This window comes from Zootoca vivipara, chromosome 5 (genome assembly GCF_963506605.1).
Source record: "Zootoca vivipara chromosome 5, rZooViv1.1, whole genome shotgun sequence".
NCBI lineage: Eukaryota > Metazoa > Chordata > Lepidosauria > Squamata > Lacertidae > Zootoca > Zootoca vivipara.
Genome location: NC_083280.1, coordinates 27,117,023 through 27,136,053, shown reverse-complemented (window position 1 = coordinate 27,136,053; position 19,031 = coordinate 27,117,023). Strand labels below are relative to the sequence as shown.

General features: G+C 41.5%; 1 protein-coding gene across 1 annotated transcript in view; it reads right to left on the bottom strand.

Annotated features, from left to right (window-relative positions):
* The window catches only part of SLC9A9 (solute carrier family 9 member A9), a 256,166-nt gene that overhangs the window by 231,034 nt on the left and 6,101 nt on the right, over positions 1–19,031 (bottom strand). The window contains exons 2-4 of the mRNA XM_035132511.2: positions 11,974–12,176; positions 5,366–5,443; positions 4,079–4,155 (exon numbers count right to left, since the gene is read on the bottom strand). Coding sequence (XP_034988402.2) covers positions 4,079–4,155; positions 5,366–5,443; positions 11,974–12,176 — 358 coding nt within the window. The remainder of the gene's footprint in view (positions 1–4,078; positions 4,156–5,365; positions 5,444–11,973; positions 12,177–19,031) is intronic.

Here is a 19,031-nt window from a genome sequence, read left to right as displayed (position 1 = left end):
TGCATTCATTTTCCTGGTTATAATGGATTGCGTACATTACCTGTTCCATTCTGGAATTGTGGCTTTTGTATCAAAATACCATCATGTCGTGAGCAGACCTCATCAGACATATTGCCACTCTTTATGTGCATGCACACTTCAATGCATGAAATGAAAACAGTTGGAGCGAACGTATGTCTGAATACCACCCTCTTTTCTCTGCTGGATAACCCTTCCTTGGCTGGTTAAATCTTCTCTCACTTGCAGTTCCCATTATTGTTGGGCTTCTTTTCCTAAACCTGGGGGTGGGGGTGGGAAGCCCGGTTGCTAGAGAGTAAAGGCTGCTAGACATATAAAGAGTCATCTTAGTTTTGTTTCTAAGAAGTAATTCCCCCCTGCTATCCTTTCCTTACCAAGATATTGACCCAGTAATATTCTTGGTTTCTGGAGTTACATCTTTTCATTTTTAAATAAATATATATATTGTGCGATCCTTAAAATCAGTTGCTCACATTTCTCAAGGGAACATCCATCCAAAGTCAAGAAATGTTCAGAATAAGGCAGAATTGAATGACACCTAATTTTTAGTCAATCTGATGTTACAGTAGAACACTTCACAAAGCACTCTGCTTCAGATTTGTGGCATTTTTACCAATGCCAAGTAAACTGCTAGCCTAGAGAATGTGAATATATGAATTCAAACCATATTTCATTTTGGAGTGCACAAACGTGTTCCTGGATTTGCTGCATGGGGGAGATTAAGCAAAACCAAAAATTAAAAAACCCTAAATCCACATAATGTCTTTCTATGCCTTGTTAATCTTGGGCCAGAAATTTGGAGAAGGGAGAACTGAGTTGGGGTGGGTGGTATGGATGGTTAAACAAAGATCCTCTTCTCAATACTTGCTTTGATAGCTGGTAATTATTTCCGCCTCTCATAACACTTGTTGGAACTTAAACTGATTTTGTATAAACCAGTGGCTACGAACTTTTGTGGTCCGGCAGCACATTTGGAATTTTGAGAAAGTGTCGAGGGCACCAGTCACAAAATGGCTGCCACCAGGGGTGTGGCCTGACACAAGACAGCTACCGCCTCCAAAAGAGCAGAAAAAGCAGAGAGACGGGAACATAAAATGGTTCAAATGTGGAAAGATCTAGGCATTGTTTTTGTTAACAAAGCTTTAAGAACTTTTCTCTTTCCCATACACTGTTAATTGTTGGTTGTTATGTTGCCAGCTCCCTCCTGTGAATTAAAAGAGAGCTGGGATGGGGGAGGAAAGAGTAGCAAAAACAGCAGTAGTGCTACTCAAGACTTTGGTACTAATGTTACCTCAAACCTCAGGGGCAACAGGCAAAGCCTAGACTTTAAACCTAAATTTCAGGTATGTAGTTGAGTCGCTCCTGAAAACAGCAACCATTTGGAGACACTCCCTACCCTGTTAGGACTGGAATGATAGTACAAACAGAAAACGTTTTAAGCTAGGTTTTCCCTAAATTGCCTTTGTGAAAGACATTCTAATGAGTTTCTAACTTTAAAGTGCAACCTAATTGACATTGCTGCTTTAACAATGCCAATGTGACATCTGCAAAGCAATCCAATGCACATCTATTCAGAAGTAAGCCTCATTGGGTTCAACAGGACTTTGAACCAAAGTCAAAGCCAAACTAGGCATTTCTTTAATTATGCAGCGAAAAAAATGGTTTTTGTTTCTTTAATGGGAGCTCTCAGCTTGCATTGGGATTGGGGTGAATGACTGTCCATTTCAGTTTCTAATTCATCAATGATTCATCAATGATGTATACAGTACAATGATTCCAGTTCAATGAATCCATACAGTGATGTATGGAAGTGAGAGCTGGACCATAAAGAAGGCTGATTGCCGAAGAATTGATGCTTTTGAATTATGGTGCTGGAGGAGACTCTTGAGAGTCCCATGGACTGCAAGAAGATCAAACCTATCCATTCTTAAGGAAATCAGCCCTGAGTGCTCACTGGAAGGACAGATCATGAAGCTGAGGCTCCAATACTTTGGCCACCTTATGAGAAGAGAAGACTCCCTGGAAAAGACCCTGATGTTGGGAAAGATGGAGGGCACAAGGAGAAGGGGACGACAGAGGACGAGATGGTTGGACAGTGTTCTTGAAGCTACGAACATGAGTTTGACCAAACTGCGGGAGGCAGTGGAAGACAGGAGTGCCTGGCATGCTCTGGTCCATGGGGTCACGAAGAGTCGGACATGACTAAACGACTAAACAACAACAATTCTTCAAATCTTAAATTCAGCTCCCCACTTCAAATTGTTATTATTAATTTTAATTCCCATAAAAAACCACCAGCGTTTAAATGCATTTCCCCCCTAATATACACCTTTTTGCAAAGCTACTTTCCCCAATACAACAAAACTTTGTGTATTAGCTTCACTAATATATGTATATTTACGCAAACTTTACCCTACTCTATGCATTTTTCTGCATGTTACTTGGCTGAAGAACTGCATTGCAAAATTCAGAGAAGTGCAAATTTCAAGGGCTGTGTTTCAGTTCAAATATGTTACTTTTCCATCCCTATCTTTTCCCTGCCTAGCTGTGATCCCTATGAAGATAACCTCTCACTTCATAATATACCTGGGGGGCGGGGCTCCCAGTGATACCAATAGGAACATTCCCCTCTAAGCCTAATTGTGGTGATGGTAATTTCCATTTCAAATCACCCATGCCTCTAATAAAAGGAAGGAAAAACCCTGGCGTGCTTCCCGACAATGCATTTAGTGTAATAATAATGTGCAGTTTGACCCTTATTTCAAGGTAAATATGGACAGAATTGCAACCTTAGATGTGAAAGTTCAGCCATACCATACAACGATGTGAAAAGGGGGCATATATTTTGATTCTGCAAAAACACCTCTGCTTAAGGAATGATATAACAGGGAGAGATGGCTGAAGCTTAAAATTTAATTGGTTGTGTAAGTTCAAAGTGCTCTTTGGAAGTTTAGAACTCTGATTCCTTGTAAATTTGGGAACTCTTATGAAATCTAAAGCGCTGCCATAAATCCTGTGCCATAGGGAGAGGCTTCAGTGCCCCATTAAAGAGTTTTATGGTTCAAGAGCTCTCATAACCTATTGCGGTCCTTCCTCAAAGTGCAATATGGGGGGGGGGAGGACAATGACCACAAACAGTTCCAAGGAGATAGAACTGAGTTCATAACTCTAATATGAAATCTTACAGGATGTTGCTCCAGTCTCATCATATTTGAAATGCTGTCAAATCATGTGGGGACAGGGTTTCAGAATCTACTGGGAGGACAAAGTCTGAAGCTTGTTTTTGAACCTTGATTCATTGTTCAGTACCAGAGTTGAGGAAAGCCTTCCTGGAGGCTCAAGCGGTAAATTACCAAGCTGATGATAAACTATGATTAGTGATGCTGTGGAAACCTTCACCTCTTCAGAAATACAAACCTTGGGATTCACAACTGACACTAGCTACCAATTGGCTACCAGGCTAAGTTCAAGGTGCTGGTTTTGGTGTATAAAGCCTCACAGAGCTTCGGACCAAGATACCCGAAAGATCGCCCCAGCTCTTGTATATCCAACTGATCGCTCCACTCTCTGGTGAGGGTTTACAGCAGATAAAAACTTATTAGGAGCTCCATGCCATGCTATGTTGTGAATCAGGCCTTAATGTTTCAGCACCTAACCTTTGGATATGGAATGTTGGACTACTAGAAAGTAAAATCTAGGCTTTTCTTATGTTCTCAGAACGTATATATTTGAGAGAGCCACGGTTTATGCAGTGTTCTAACTACAATACCCATGAAGCAGTGTGCTTGTGGGTGAAATGTGCATGTTTAAAAGGGAACTGAAGAACTGATCATAGGGAACACTGAACTTTGAAATGAAAACTATAGATATCCATGTAGTTTCCCACTACAATTAGTTTTGCACTTAGGATCAAGAATTGATACCGCGGTACAGAATTCCTCAGTATTCAGCACATGTTTGCGTAGGAATTTGACATCAGCAACACACATGTGTCTTGTCAGCAGAAAGCAAACATCAATTCCAAGACTTATTTTTTAAAGGATAAATATAGCTCACTTACCCTATAACAATGCAAGAGATGGCAGTCCCCACAAAGGCATATGCTAAGACGGATCCTAAGTTGCGGAAAAAATGTCTCTGTGTGTGGAAAAAAAAGGATTAAAAAGTAAGAAATATATACTGCTTGTCCAACAGTTCCAGAAATCTAACACCAAAAATTCTTTTCTCAAGCTTCCTTTTATATTTTAGCTCTAAATCATTTGTACATGTTAATAGCATGAATTCTTACATTTGTAAAGCCTCAGGCAAGTGAGATCAGAATTCTTTTCTTCTACAATTAAGTCCTAGCCAGTGAACTAGTTCAACAATATTTTAAAAGCATGTTGGCATTTGAGTTGCATTACAATTTATCATGTTCCAGTAAATATCTTAAATTTCACTCCTTTGTTGTACAGTACAGCCGTACCTTGGAAGTCGAACGGAATCTATTCCAGAAGTCTATTCAACTTCCAAAACATTTGACTTCCAAGGCGCAACTTTTGATTGGCTACAGGAGCGTACTGCAACCAATCAGAAGCTGTGGAAGCCACACCAGACATTCGGCTTCCAAAAATCATTTGAAAACCGGAACAATCACTCCCAGTTTTTGATCTTTTGGGGGCCAAATCAAGTTTAAGTTTACAAATGTTCAGCCTCCGAGGTTCCACTGCAATGTGTTATTTGCAATTTAAAGCCTGTCTGTAAACTAGTAAAAGAGTCTTGACTATGTCCTAAAACCTACCATCTAGGCATGATGGGATACAAAGCCTGAGTGGTCTTATTGGGAAAGACAATGCCCTGAAAGTAACTAGAGTTGCCACGTTGTGGTTTTAAAAATATCTAGTCAGTCGGCTTAGCCAGAATTGGGTCAGAAGGCAGAGTCAGAGCCTAATGAATATTTGATGGTTCAAGGGTGGAGCTCGGCTGCTTTCCTACATCACAGGTCTGGAAATGGAGCTTTAGGGGGCTAAAAGAAAGTTCACAGAAAAAGTTGACATCCCAAACTCAAGTTGCCTAATTTATTTTACACAAGGAAATGGGGGAAAAAATCTGAACAGGCAGTCAAAATACAGGGATTATACATTATTAAATTTAATTTAATTGGGTTGAATTATAGGAATCAAAACATAGGAATCAAAATGAAGGCTTGAAATTGGGGACATTTTCCTCACTCCTTTCTTTGATTTCTCTGTGGTGTAGTGTCAATCTGAAGCACTTCCTAATTTTTACAAATCTTATGGGTTGGTCATTTAGATCAACAACAGCATTAGACCTCCTACTGAAGTTCAAATAAATAAATATGACTTACTTTCTTTAAACTGTAGCCTGCGTGGAATATAATGGGAGGTAATAAAACATTGAAGAAGATTGAAGGATCAAAGGTCATCTGCCAGAAAGGACAAAGGAACATAAAACATCTATTAAGGATTATGTCTTTTAAGAAAAGCAAATAATATTGCAGAACTTTATTGCATAAAGTTGTATGGAGAGGATACAGAAGGGCACTATTGGCCGATTATAAAAGACATCCCATTGGGAGGTGAGCGGGTGAATGAACCTTTGTTTTATGTTTATGCGGTCAAATTACACTCATCAAAAATCAGGACAAACATTCAAATAATAATTATTGGATCTCCAATGAAAACATACTCAGAGTAGATTCACCGAAGTCAGTGGACCTGAGTTAGTCATAAATAGCATATTGATTTCAACGATGAGCTGAATATAACCCAAGGGCTATAATGAAGAAATAACTGGGTAAAACCCAGGAGGATAAAATAGCAGCAATGGGAATGCTATGACCAATCATGCTTTGAATCAGCTACTAGATCAGACATCCCCAAACTGCGGCCCTCCAGATGTTTTGGCCTACAACTCCCATGATCCCTAGCTAACAGGACCAGTGGTCGGGGAAGATGGGGATTGTAGTCCAAAACATCTGGAGGGCCGAAGTTTGGGGATGCCTGTACTAGATGAATGTCACATGGTAGCGGTAGGGAGAGCAAACCTGCCTTCTTCCCAAACCTGACCTAGAGACATATCCTGATACAAACGTCTCGCTTCAGATTCTGTTCTGTGGCAAATCCTGCTACCCCATTCATGTGCAGTGGACTTCAGTGTTACAGAATCTGTTTGCATGCAACCTTAAAATGTGAGTTTGTGGGAGAGCTTCAGTTTGGCATGCAATGGCCGCTGTTTATGAATCCAACAGCTTCCACCATGTGGCGCCTGTGTCAGCACCTGAGAATGCTGTTGGTCAAAAGTGGGCCTGCTGTGGGCCCCTCAGAATAGCAGCAGAAAAAAAGGGACAAACTAACAACATCATCATAATTCTGCATAGATTTGAAACCCTCTCCAGTTCATTCTGGCTGGAGATCTGCAAATTTGAAAGCTTATTCAACAGCACAAAGTAGTCTTCCTTGAGCATGAGTGGTGGGCTATTATTTTCGAGCCATTTTATTTGAAGAATGAACCGGGTAAATTATCTTTAAAATGAATATTTCTTTCTTTAATTAAAAAAGAAAAAAAAGAAAGCATTACAAGTAGAGAAAAAAACCCAAAACCACATCCATCTTGATATGTTTTGTACATATGCTATTGCGTGTTAAGACCTTTAAACCTTCCCCTTAAATAAATTCAGACAAGACTCAAATTTAAGGTTTGGTTTTTGGCACAATTTAGGCCTCAACTTTATTGATTACAGCAAGTGAGTGGTTGCATAGGCTCTGGTTCAACTAGCTCCCTGCACCCTTGCAGGTAGCGCTGATCCAGGACACCAGCATAGGTCAGCCAAGGGTGAACACCTGGATAGGCGGAAAGCCAGGGACATGCTATGTCCACCACCCAGATGTCCCTCTGGACTCAGGCACGGGCACAACCCCCTCACAGCGGTTGACCAAACCATAGAGTCCCTGGATTCCTTTATCAGAATACTCTTCACATAGGGATGGTGAGAGCGCTCCCCCCATCCCTATCACCTGAACCAGAGCCTATCCGCCACGAGAGCACCCGCGCTCTCCGCTAACCACTCAAACCTGTAACCAATCCCTTTACCCCGCTGACACAGAGGTCCGCCATCAATCATTCCCAAACACAGACAGATGAACCCCCTCAAACCTGTAAAGGGACGCACCACGGAAGGTAATGCCTGGGTGATGGCTCACCGTCCCTGCCCAAGGCCAGAACCTTTTTGGCCACCGCGCTCTGGGCACTCATATGGGCCCTCTCAGTGGCAGCTGGGCATTGGCTTCCTCGCCACACGTCACTGCAATCAGTGACCAAATTTTGAGTCCATGAAGAGCTGCCTTCAACTCTTCAAATTCCTTCTACAAGCGGGACCGCGAGCTCAACCGGGGGCTTCCAGCAATTGTGCTCAGCTGCACCACCACCACCGCAGGCGTGCCTCCGCAGATACCTTCGCCCGCACCTCTTGGGAGAAGCCCCTCCCGAGCCATTCCTCGTCTGGATACCCAGGAGATGCTCACGTGGTCAAGGGCCCCTCAATCCATTTAGACAGCATCCCATTGGCCTGATTGAGCCCCGCATCGAGGGACCTACCAATCAGGTGTTGAGGCTATCCAATCGTACCCACCCACAACACAGGGTTTGGTTGCCAGGTCTCACTGCAACACGTGCCCTCTTTGAGGGAGGACACGATTTGTAGAAAATATGCTACACTGTGAGAGATATACTATAATATGCTATTTTTTAAATTGATAACACATTTAACGTTTTAAAGCTGTATAAAGAATGTGTGTGTCTGTGCGCGCGCATGTGTGTAATAATTATTTTCCTTAGAGGGATGTATATTTATAATTTTACTAATCAGCTAGGGAATTTCTATGAACAGATCAGGTTCAATATAGCCACCTAAAAATAAAGTGTAAGGCTGGATGTGAACTTGAAATTGTGTAATCCAGTGGTTTGTTATTGATTCTATTTCTTAAATCTGAATTCAGGGATTGTCTTGTTTGTTATTACGCTTATGTAAGCCTCTGCGGGAGTCCTTTTGGCTGATGAGTTGTGCACAAATGCTTTAAATGAATAAATAAAATATTCCCATCAGGACCGAGAGCACAGGAAGTAGCACCATGGCAATGGAAGAAATATCCCGGTGACAGTCTCACTGCCCCTGAGGAACGTCAGCTTATTAGTCTTCTGCCGGGTAACAATGAAGCAATAACTCTTGCAGTTTGTTGTTATGCCTTGACATCTAGATAGCCTTCTCAGACACTGTCCCCCACCCCACATCATCTCTATAATCATGTAACTGTGCATTCCCTCTTCCAGTGTCATGTTAGTTTTAACTACTGGAAGCCACTTCATGCGTTTTTTTAAAACAGAAAAGCAAGGATGGAAATAGTTCTCTTCCCCCACATGTGCCCCACACCCTCCCCCAACCTGTTTCAAGAGGGCTGGAGAACCCCTGTAACACCTTTTTAGGTGGTGTATGGGGGAAAGTTCATGTTGAATACAACGCTTGGTTTACAGTGTTCCACAGAGAGGAGGTGGATGGGAGATGGTATGTTGAGTTCCTGGTACAAGATGATAGGAACGCAACCAGGTGAATTCTTGTGATGGGGAAACCCAGTTACCATAATTAGACAGCCACTTGAAAGCAGATAACCAAGCTATTGCATGGCTATTGGGATTACCCAGATAGTTTTCATTGCCTAATCTTTATTTCACATATACAGTGGTACCTCGACTTACGAACGACTCGACAACTGAATTTTTCAACTTACGAATGGGGCAAATGGCTATGCATTTACGAATGTCTTGACATCCGAAAGGAAACCGCGGCAGTTTTAGATAGGGATTTTTCGACTTACGAATTTTTAGATAGGGTTGCTTCGACTTACGAATTTTTCCGTTTCCAATGCATTCCTATGGGAAATCACGTTTCCAATGGCACTTTTCGACTTACGAATTTTTCAGCCTATGAAGGTGCCTTTGGAATGGATTAAATTTGTAAGTCGAGGCACCACTGTACACAATTCCCTATATGCTGGAAAGAAACCAGGCAATGTTACTCTGGGGCTTTAGAAAAGTTTACCCCTCTTTTCCTGCAGTGGTCCCCATAGACTTTATTACCAAAAATTATCACATAATTACCAAAAGACTTTGACCATTGGTTGCAAGATTGGTTACATTCTTATTTTAGGTGCAAGTAATTTTACTTGGTTCCCATCACAGACACCCACAAAGCATCATCATGCCTCCATATAGTTTTGGGGCTATGTTACTGTGTGTTTGGCTCTAATTGATGCAATCTGTGAGACAAATTGTAAATGTGATGTCAGAATGAGCAGAGACAGAATTTTGTTAGTGCAATAACATACACTTATACATACACTTATCACTGAACTCTGCATTATTTTGCCGGCAGTATTCATTTTATGCATAGCTTTAGTAGGCACTATAAAGTAGAAACCTGCTTAAAACAGTAACCGGGTGAATAGCAAATGCTATTTTTGTTAGACATTGAATTTCCCTGTATCTTCAGCACAATACACTGGATTAATATCTTTAAAAGTGAGAGCATGTCATTAGAAAAATGGTCTGCAGCTCCTTTGTGCCGATAAAGTGCCTTTCTTTTATGGGGTTATGATCCTGGATGAATTATTTAGCTCTGTAACAATACAGCCTGACTGCAAAATGACTTCCTCCCTCCCTCCCTCCCTCCCTCTTTGTCCAACTGATAGCTCAACTTGATAAACAGGAAATGAGAGCTCAGCATTTTATTTTATTTTTACCATTCTGCTTACTCTGAATTATTAAACTAATGCGAACTGGCTAGCCAATAACAGCAAGTGCTAAATTTCGCTGCGCTGACAACTTTATGGGGAGAAAGTTGGAACAAGAACTTTTATCACTTAGTCTTCTATACTGACAGTCACAAATGCCACATTAACTAATAGATTTTATGCACCTTTCTCCTCTACATCTTGGGGAGGTGGATTAATTGCATAGTTGTTATTCAAAATGATTCCGTCACATTGCATATTCAGATCCATAAATACTGCACAGTGAAGACTAATTTCAGAAAAGACAAATGTGGGAAACTTTGAACTGCACAAACCAACCACAGCAATTATATGATAGCCTGATTTTTACAATTTGTCTCTCCTGCCACTAACTTGTTAAGGATGATAAAGGGAAGAAAGAACAGAAAAATAAGCCCGATGGATCAAACCAAAGGCCCTTCTGGTCCAGCATCCAGATTCCACAGTGGCTAAACTGACATGAATGAGAAGCCACAAAACAGAAATGAAGGCAATACCAGTCTTTGGCTTACATTCCCCAGTGCCTCTGATACCGGAGGTAATTTATAGACATTGATTAGTAGCTATTGATAAACTTCATGGATCATAAACAGCTTTTAAAGCTAAGTTGGTGGCCATCACCAAATATTATCTTCTTCTTCTTCTTCTTCTTCTTCTTCTTCTTCTTCTTCTTCTTCTTCTTCTTCTTCTTCTTCGAGTAAGATTGCCATGAACACAATCTTAACAGTGAGTTTGTGAGTGACTGTGGAGGCCAATTCTGAATCTACATGTCCTTCCACAGTGGGGACATAGGTTTCCAGGCAGAGGTTGACCCTGGTGAGGGTTTGCCAAATGTGCCTTCCTCTTAGCACATTTCTCCCTTTCGTCCTGAGTTCAAGCGTCTTCAAAGCCCATGACACCTTTAGTAAAAGCTGTTCTCCAACTGGAGTGCTTGCAGGCCAGTGTTTCCCAATTGTTGGTGTTTATACACCAAAGGATGTTCACAAATTTATCTGGGCAGCCAATTTTCAGAAGGACAGTCCACAGGGCATTGCAATTTACAGTGTTGAAGGCCTGAGTCAGGTCAATAAATGACATACACAGGGGTTGGTTTTGCTCTCTGCATTTTTCGTGAAGCTGTCAAATGGTGAAAATCATGTCCCCTAGAAGGGATTCAGGAAGGGTAGCCTCGGATATTGTAAGCAGACACTTTGCAGTAGCTTGTTCCCCTCTCTTCTGGTCCAGCCACAGAGAGGAGAACAGGAACATCCACTTATTTTAAAATTACCTATAGTTTTGCCATTTAATCCAAACTGTGAGTAGATCTAACTGTAATTTATCCTTGGCTTGGGAACTTGTGGACTTCCAGATGTTGGTGAGCTACAATTCCCATCATCCCTGAAGATTAACCAACCTGACTGGGGCTGAAAGGAAGTCCAGCATCTGGAGAACCACAAGTTGGCCACTCATAGCTTATCCAAGCATCCCAGGTTGGCCTTCTTTGTAGGGAAGATTACATTCTGGATTCCTCTTTAAGGAAACTTTCAGTGGCAACTGTAGTGTAAATGTCTTGTTCGATTGGGAACAAGTTGAATGCATTTGATCAATCTCACATGTGAACTATAGATTCAGGAATAGATCAAAAGTATGATGATATTCCTGCATGGAAAATTTATCCATGTACAAAAGAGTTAGCAACCCGTGAGTCATAGATGTATGCAAAGACATGATTTTTTTTTATGTGCATAGAATAGAAAGCTGTGATGGGCACACTACAAACATACACAGCAAAAAGACATACGTTCTGTCATTCATGCAATGCCTATTTTCATTGAAATTCCATCTTTTTTATTCTTGCAATGGAATTTATTTCTGTGTAGAATTTTGTCATGTTTGAAAGCCTTCAAATTGTGAAAGCAGCAAGGCTGAGATAGATCCTTTTGAGAAGAAAGAAGCTCATTATTTTTGAGTAGAAAGATTGTTTTATTTGTTATTCATCTATTTTCTGATTGCACTTGAATGGGAAATTAAGATTAGAAACAAGTTCTTTATGCCACATTTAAGTCACTGTGGATTCTTTCCTCATCAATTCTAGGGTCAATCAGAAATGATAATGTAACCTCATTTACTAAATAGAAGACAATCACATTACCTTCTGTAGCATCATGTTGCCTTGGTGTGCATTGACATTATGCTGGCTGATTTCTCTTTTGTACTGATATTCATACACTTGATTTGTTACATTGACAAGCAGCGTGGGCAAGCCTGCCTTGAGCTTCTCGCAGTCATAGACGGCTCCACTTTCAAAATCAGATGGTGCTGTAGCATACCGTAAAATTAATCCCATGGTGAGACCTAACGATAAAGAGAAGAAGAAAGATGGAGAACCTTCAGTTTAAGGATCAATCTAAATCTGATTTACTTGTTAAGTGGAGAAAAGTAAACAAGCATTTTTATTGTGGGCAAACGCTCTGATTAGAAGCATCATAATTGTTTTAGACAAGGAGTGGACAGCTTGCAGCCCTAGAGTGTGTCCTCTACCAAAATCCAAAAACCCCTTACAAGTGATCAGATTGGACATCTGGCAAGAGTGATCTCTCCCTTCCCCTTCATCTCAATGTGTGGGTGTGGAGAGAGAGGGAGGGAGGGAGAGGAAGAGAGAGAGGAAGAGAGGAGTGGCCCTGCCCACTTTTGGTTCTGATGCCTCCCACTATTGACAGGTGAGGAGGATTATGTCCACTACAGATGAACTTTTCCAGCAACAGGAGAAGCAATAGAGGGCACACTTTCCCATTCACGTTCTGCAGGTAGGGATGGGTGTATGTGTGTGTGTGATTCAAGTCAGTTCACATTTAAAGGCAATTTTGAAATGTAGTTTGCATGTTTCAAAACAACACCAAATTTTCCAGTGCATTTCTCCAGCCAAGTAACGTGTACAAAAAGGCATATGCTAGGGAAGGTGTGCAAAGGGATACATAATAGGGAAAGGCATTCTATTAAAGAAAAGCGATTTGCAAAATTATGTAGAGAATTTTTTCTGGTGAATATTCACGAGGACTTTAAACAAAACTGACGTGGAAATGTGGAGAACTGAGTTTAAGATAGGAAAAATGAGAAACTCAGAGAAACCAGAATTGATATACTTGCACTCACCCATTGCTAACTGCAACACTATCTTTACTCTTATATAGGTATGGCATTGTAAGGTTTGAGACAAGCAAGGCCAGACCAGAGCCAATAGCTCTCGGAGAAAGATGGCTTTTATCAAGACAGACTCTTGGTTCATCTAGACCAGGAGAGCTTGGTCTGATCAGCAGCAGCTTACCAGAATCCTTAACAGGGCACTTTCTTTCCTCCTCTCCCTCTGAATCTCTGCTCTCCAAGAGATCTTTGGAGGGATATAATACACCTATTAAAGACTGAACAGAAGCACTCCTCATTGGAGCTTTGGAATTACTGCTGCATCTGAATGAAGGATGCAATTTCCCCAGGTTGTACAGTACTTTATTTCTGCATTTACAAGCCCGTCAGCTGTCAAGTGAAAAAGAACCATGCATACATAAATGCTTCTAAAGTGCTCATAGTACTGTGTGGATATGCAGTCTTACATAAAAATGAAACCAAGCATTTACAAGAAATCATATGCAAGCCTTACTGCTATCACACTGTTGCCTTTTGTTTGGGGGTTAAGGCAGGTCCCTCATCACAGCTGCAACACTTTTTGGCTACTCTCTCCACTGTTCTCTGTGGCCACATCTCCCCAATCCCATGTCAGGAAGAGATTGTAGCATAACCAGAATTTCTAGCAAGAACTGCAAATCAATGTAGTTGGGACATGAAACTCTAATAATGATTATTTAATTTAAAAAATGGAATAGGAAAAGATTGGCAAAGAAATGGAGAACATATGCTTGCTCGGCCATTTCATGATGTAGCGAGTATCCTCTGTTTGGGGTGTGATGGATTTGGGGTTCTGTGCTGTGTAACTAAACACCACCCCTCTCTGCTCTACTAGCAGATTTCAGTAGGACCCAACATGATGGATGGATCAGTTTGTTTCCAATCCATGTGCCTTTCATGTGTTCATTCATAAAGGAGAACCATGCTAAGAGGAAGGCACGCTTGGCAAATCCACACCGTGATCAACTCCCGCCTGGAAACCAATGTCCTCACTTGTGGAAGGACGCGTGGATCCAGAATTGGCCTCCACAGTCACTTACAGACCCATTGTTAAAATCGTGTTTATGGAAGACAATCTTACTCGGCTATGAGTGATCGCCAAAGAAGAAGAAGATATATCTATTTCATTCTGCTTTCGTATTGATCTGTGCAATTTTGGAAAAAGAAATCCACATGACAATTTATACTGTATCTGATTCCTTACCTTATCACAAAATATTGTTTAAATTCATATTTTATCTCTGTGCACGTATTTCCAAGTGTAGTATACCTTAACGTTTTGATTTTGCCTTCTTCAGCCATAGCTGAAAGCTACAGTTTGCTAGAACTTGCTTCTGCTTTCTGGAGGCTTACATTGCCATCAGATCCAGTTATAATCCTGTTTGGACTTCCTGTTTCATGATATACCTCATTAAAGGGGTTTGCACACACATTCAAAGACACTTAATTCAGGGAAAGGCAAAGCTATCCTCTGTATAAAAAGAATTGAAAATGGCACAGCTTCGGGGGGGGGGCTCCTTCCTGACTTTTGAACTCCTTGCAGAAACATTCTTGGGAGCTTTTCACTTCTCTCTTCCTTCCTCCAACACAGAAAACACAGGAAACTTGCATCTGGACAGTTCACATCGCAAGAGTCATTATTTGGTCTGTTAAAAACATTTCAGATGAATCAGCATCCTACCCTCCTACCCTCCTCTCAGGTTTTGCAACAGACCAAGTCTACTGAAAGGCTTGGTGCAATGTGAACTTATGAAAAGCGGTGAGAATCAGTTTTCAGTTGTTAAAGAAGCTGTGTTCTTAGCATCATGGAAGTAAAATAAAAAGCAGGGAAACGGGAGCCCTTAAAATGCAACGTTGGAGTAAATTAGCCTTTAAAAACCTACTTACTTAAATGTCTGATAAAGGCTTGCTTGCCTCAATCATTGCAGAAGATTGGGGAAATCACTATAACAGAGTCAGTTTAACTGGCAGCTTAAAAGTAGCATAATTACTTTTGTGTTCCAGCAGGGAATCATATCATAAATGGCCTCTGCTGTGGAGCAGATGATATTCACTAACAGTAGGCTTCACATTTTAGTGAGCTTTGCAAATTATATAAAACAGGTGGCCTACACATCCCCTAAGGGAATCTTTTAGAGCCTGTACCAGTGTTCTCACTTGTGTTATATTTACTGTCATCTACCATGTCTGGAACAGCAGTTTTGGGGTGGGCACTTATATGCATCCCTGTTAATTGCAATAGAAATACAATCCGTCTCACCATTGTGAAGACTGTGTCCAGGTGACCTGTGGACACCAGGCACCAATAACAGGGCACTTTCCCGAAGTTGTGGAACACAACAGCCATCCAAACAAGGATGAGAGTCTAGGGCACCATGTTGGCTACTACTGCAAGATACTGTCATATTATGCAATCACATCCCTAGTAGCTCCTTCCTGGGAGCACACAGTGCTCTGTAGTTGTAGTGAGAGTGGGACGCACCTGTTCCAATCGGATCTTAAATGCCTTTGTTCATTTACTAACACTGAAAGTGGTCTGCAGCAGAGACAATAGATGAGAGACGAGTAAGCACAGCAGATGTTCTTAATCAATATTGTCAGGTCACTAATGGAGCTCTTGACCTTTTGCAGTACTCAGAGGAGCATATTATAGGAACAGTTAATGCAAGTTCAAAGATCATCACAGCCTGACACCTCCTCCCCCACCCACCCCCAAACTTGTTTGAGGTTAGCAATGCCATCAGCTTGGGTTGCAACTGACCAAGTCCCCACGCAGCAAAACGAGGAGATTACCCCAAAATGGAGTAGGACTGGCAGACCGCATTTTGAAACAAGTGTTGTAGTACACATTACCATCTGAAGAGGGCACCACTGATCAGGGTGGCAAAACTTCAGGCTCTTAAGCCACAATATCTAAGCATGCTTACATGAAAGGACTTTCAAAATCAAAGACACTGTGGGCCAATCTACATCTTGAGAAAATTCATGTTGCACAACCCTCCTGAGTCTGTATACCAACTGCAGCAGAAGATCACATGTTTGAATGCTCTCTACCAAAAGAAAAGAAGAACAGAGAAGCCCTTCCTGCGTGTGGAAATCTGGTCTCTTTAGGAAGTGCAATCTATGGACACCAAGGACAAGATTCTGTATCCTTCTAGTTTCTTCTGAATGAAAAACTGGGACAAAGCAGAACTTCCCCCATGGATCTAAGAAGACCTTATGAGAAGACCACTTACTTCAATATGCAAGGCACAGGCCATTTCCTGGCCAACTTTTCCTGCAGTGCCCTTCTGTAGTAGAGAGATCACACTTTAAAGCAACAGTCAGCAACATTAAAAGAATGTTCTTTGGGATGAGACTGATTGGTTAATGTATAATCTAGTTGCAAGAGATGCTGAAGCACCCCAAATATCTTGTTTGCAAACTTAATTTTTTGCATTTTCTATTAAGCCACGGTTCTATAACTAAATGCAGAAATATCCTCAAGCAATTCTTGCCTACTGAAGGCACAAAATGCTGGATGTGCCTTCATCTTTTTTGCATTGTCATAGAATGGGAGCTGAAAGAAAAAATTCTGGGCCAGCAATAAGCAGTACCGGCATTGATATAAGGCCAAAGCTGTACTGTGAAGATGATCCATTCTCTTGTGAACATAAGATCAGATCAAAGGCCTATCTCAGGGGTGGGCAACCTAAGGCCCGTGGGCTGGATGCGGCCCAATCGCCTTCTCAATCCGCCCGTGGATGGTCCAGGAATCAGTGTGGTTTTACATGAGTAGTAGAATGTGTCCTTTTATTTAAAATACATCTCTGGGTTATTTGTGGGGCCTGCCTGGTGTTTCTACATGAGTAGAATGTGTGCTTTTATTTAGAATGCACCTCTGGGTTATTTGTGGGGCATAGGAATTCATTCATCCCCCCCACCCCATATAGTCCGGCCCACCACATGGTCTGAGGGATGGTGGACTGGCCCATGACTAAAAAATGTTTTCTGACCCCTGGCCTATCTGGTCCAGCATACTGTTTTCCCCAGTAGTGAACCAGATGCCTATGGAAAGTTGAGAAGTTGGAGATAAGGGCAATAATCCTCCCCCACTAGCGATCTCTAGCAACTGGTATCCAGAAGTATGCTGCCTCTGACCTTGGAGGTAACATATAAATACCATGAATAGTCTTGTCCTCTGTGCATTTGTTACATATGCTACACACGCCCACCCCTCTAGTGCTTTTTTATTTTTTAAAAATGAAATGCCAGTACTTATTTTTTTAATAAAAGTGCTGTGGAGGCCAGCACAAAATGGCTGCCATAGACACAATCAGTCACTGTGAATCACACTGATAGCAAATTCAGTTCCTTGAAGGCCAATCAGCACGTAGCCAAAACAATATAAATGCACAGGGGGAGCTTTCAGGGTCTTGGGGGAGCCTTAAGGTTTGCAGAAGTGCAAAAAAAAATATTTTTAGAAGAGAGGGGGGAAACAGGGGTGGGGGAGAACCACAAAAACAGCCCAGTGTGGACTGGGCATAGCATGCTCACTGTTGCAGGTAGAGAAGTGTAAAACCAGGAGAGCAGGGACATGGATTGGGTTTCTCTTGGTACAGGATTATCCTGAGGAGAAACACTCCCCACATTGCAACGTTTTGTTGCAGGTTCCACTGAAATCTCCCTTAATGAAATTGATAAGAATGAGCGGAGACACCGAAATCTCATGAAAACTGGGAGTTGGAGTTGAGGTGCCCTGGCATCTGACTATACCTTTGTAGTTCAGGATGAAGGTGCAGTACAAAGTTGACAATTGCCATGTGCAGCATGAAAGCATTCTTACATTGTATTGCCACTGGGATAAAAGCATGGGAAGATAGCACCTGAGTGACTTGACTACCATTATTATTATTATTATTATTATTATTATTATTATTATTATTATTATTACAGTGGTACCTTGGTTTACGAACTTAATCCGTTCCAGAAGTCCGTTCTTAAACCAAAGCGTTCTTAAACCAAGGCGTGCTTTCCCATAGCAGTGAGGGACTCAATTTACAAATGGAACACGCTTAACATGTTCTGTTTCCAAGGTAAAGTTCACAAACCAAAACACCTACTTCCGGGTTTCCAGCATTTTTAATCCAACTTGTTCATAAAGTAAGCTGTTCTTAAATGTATAGTCAGAAGCCTGAATGTAAAAGCAGATTTCAGATTAGGAGGAGAAGGAACAGTTTTTGCCAGGTTATTCACATACTGTATTCATTCATAATGTTGTATTGATACTTGTCTTATTCTTGGAAGAAAGGATGACTCGTCTTGTTTTCGGGGGGGCGGGGTTAACAAAATTCGGGCTGTATCTTGGGTAAGTTTGTAGCTTTTATATCAATTCTGAATGTTGGAGGACAGGAATAAAATTAAGTCTGTAAAAGGTAAAAGGCAAAGGACCCCGAGACGATTAAATCCAGTCATAGGTGACTATGGGGTGTGGCGCTCATCTTGCTTTTCAGGCCAAGGAAGTCATATTTTGTCCACAGACAGCTTTCTGGGTCATGTGGACAGCAGGACTAAACAACCTCTGGCGCAATGGGACACCGTGATGAGTGCCAGAGTGTGGTACCTATTTATCTACTTGCACTGATATGCTTTCGAACTGCCAGGTTGGCAGAAGCTAAGACAGAGCAACGGAAGTTCGCCCAGTTGCACAGATTCGAACTCCTGACCTTCCGATTAGCAAGCTCAAGAGGCTCAGTGGTTTAGACCACAGCATCACCCACGTCCCGCAGTTTAGTCTGTAGACTGCAGCCTTTCAACAAAAAGAGAACTGCTCAGTGAAAAAACTTCTCATCAGCCACTGAGTTAGAAGAGGAAATGTTTGGATATATATACCCAAAAGAAGAGTGCTTAGAAAACCTCTTCGAAGACTTGGGACTGAATGGGATGGGTGGGGTGTAAATAATGAATTATTATTATTTGAAAAAGACTGAACAGTTGAAATGGATCTATAGCCATTTGTTCCTTGATATTATTGTTCACTGCCCTATTTTT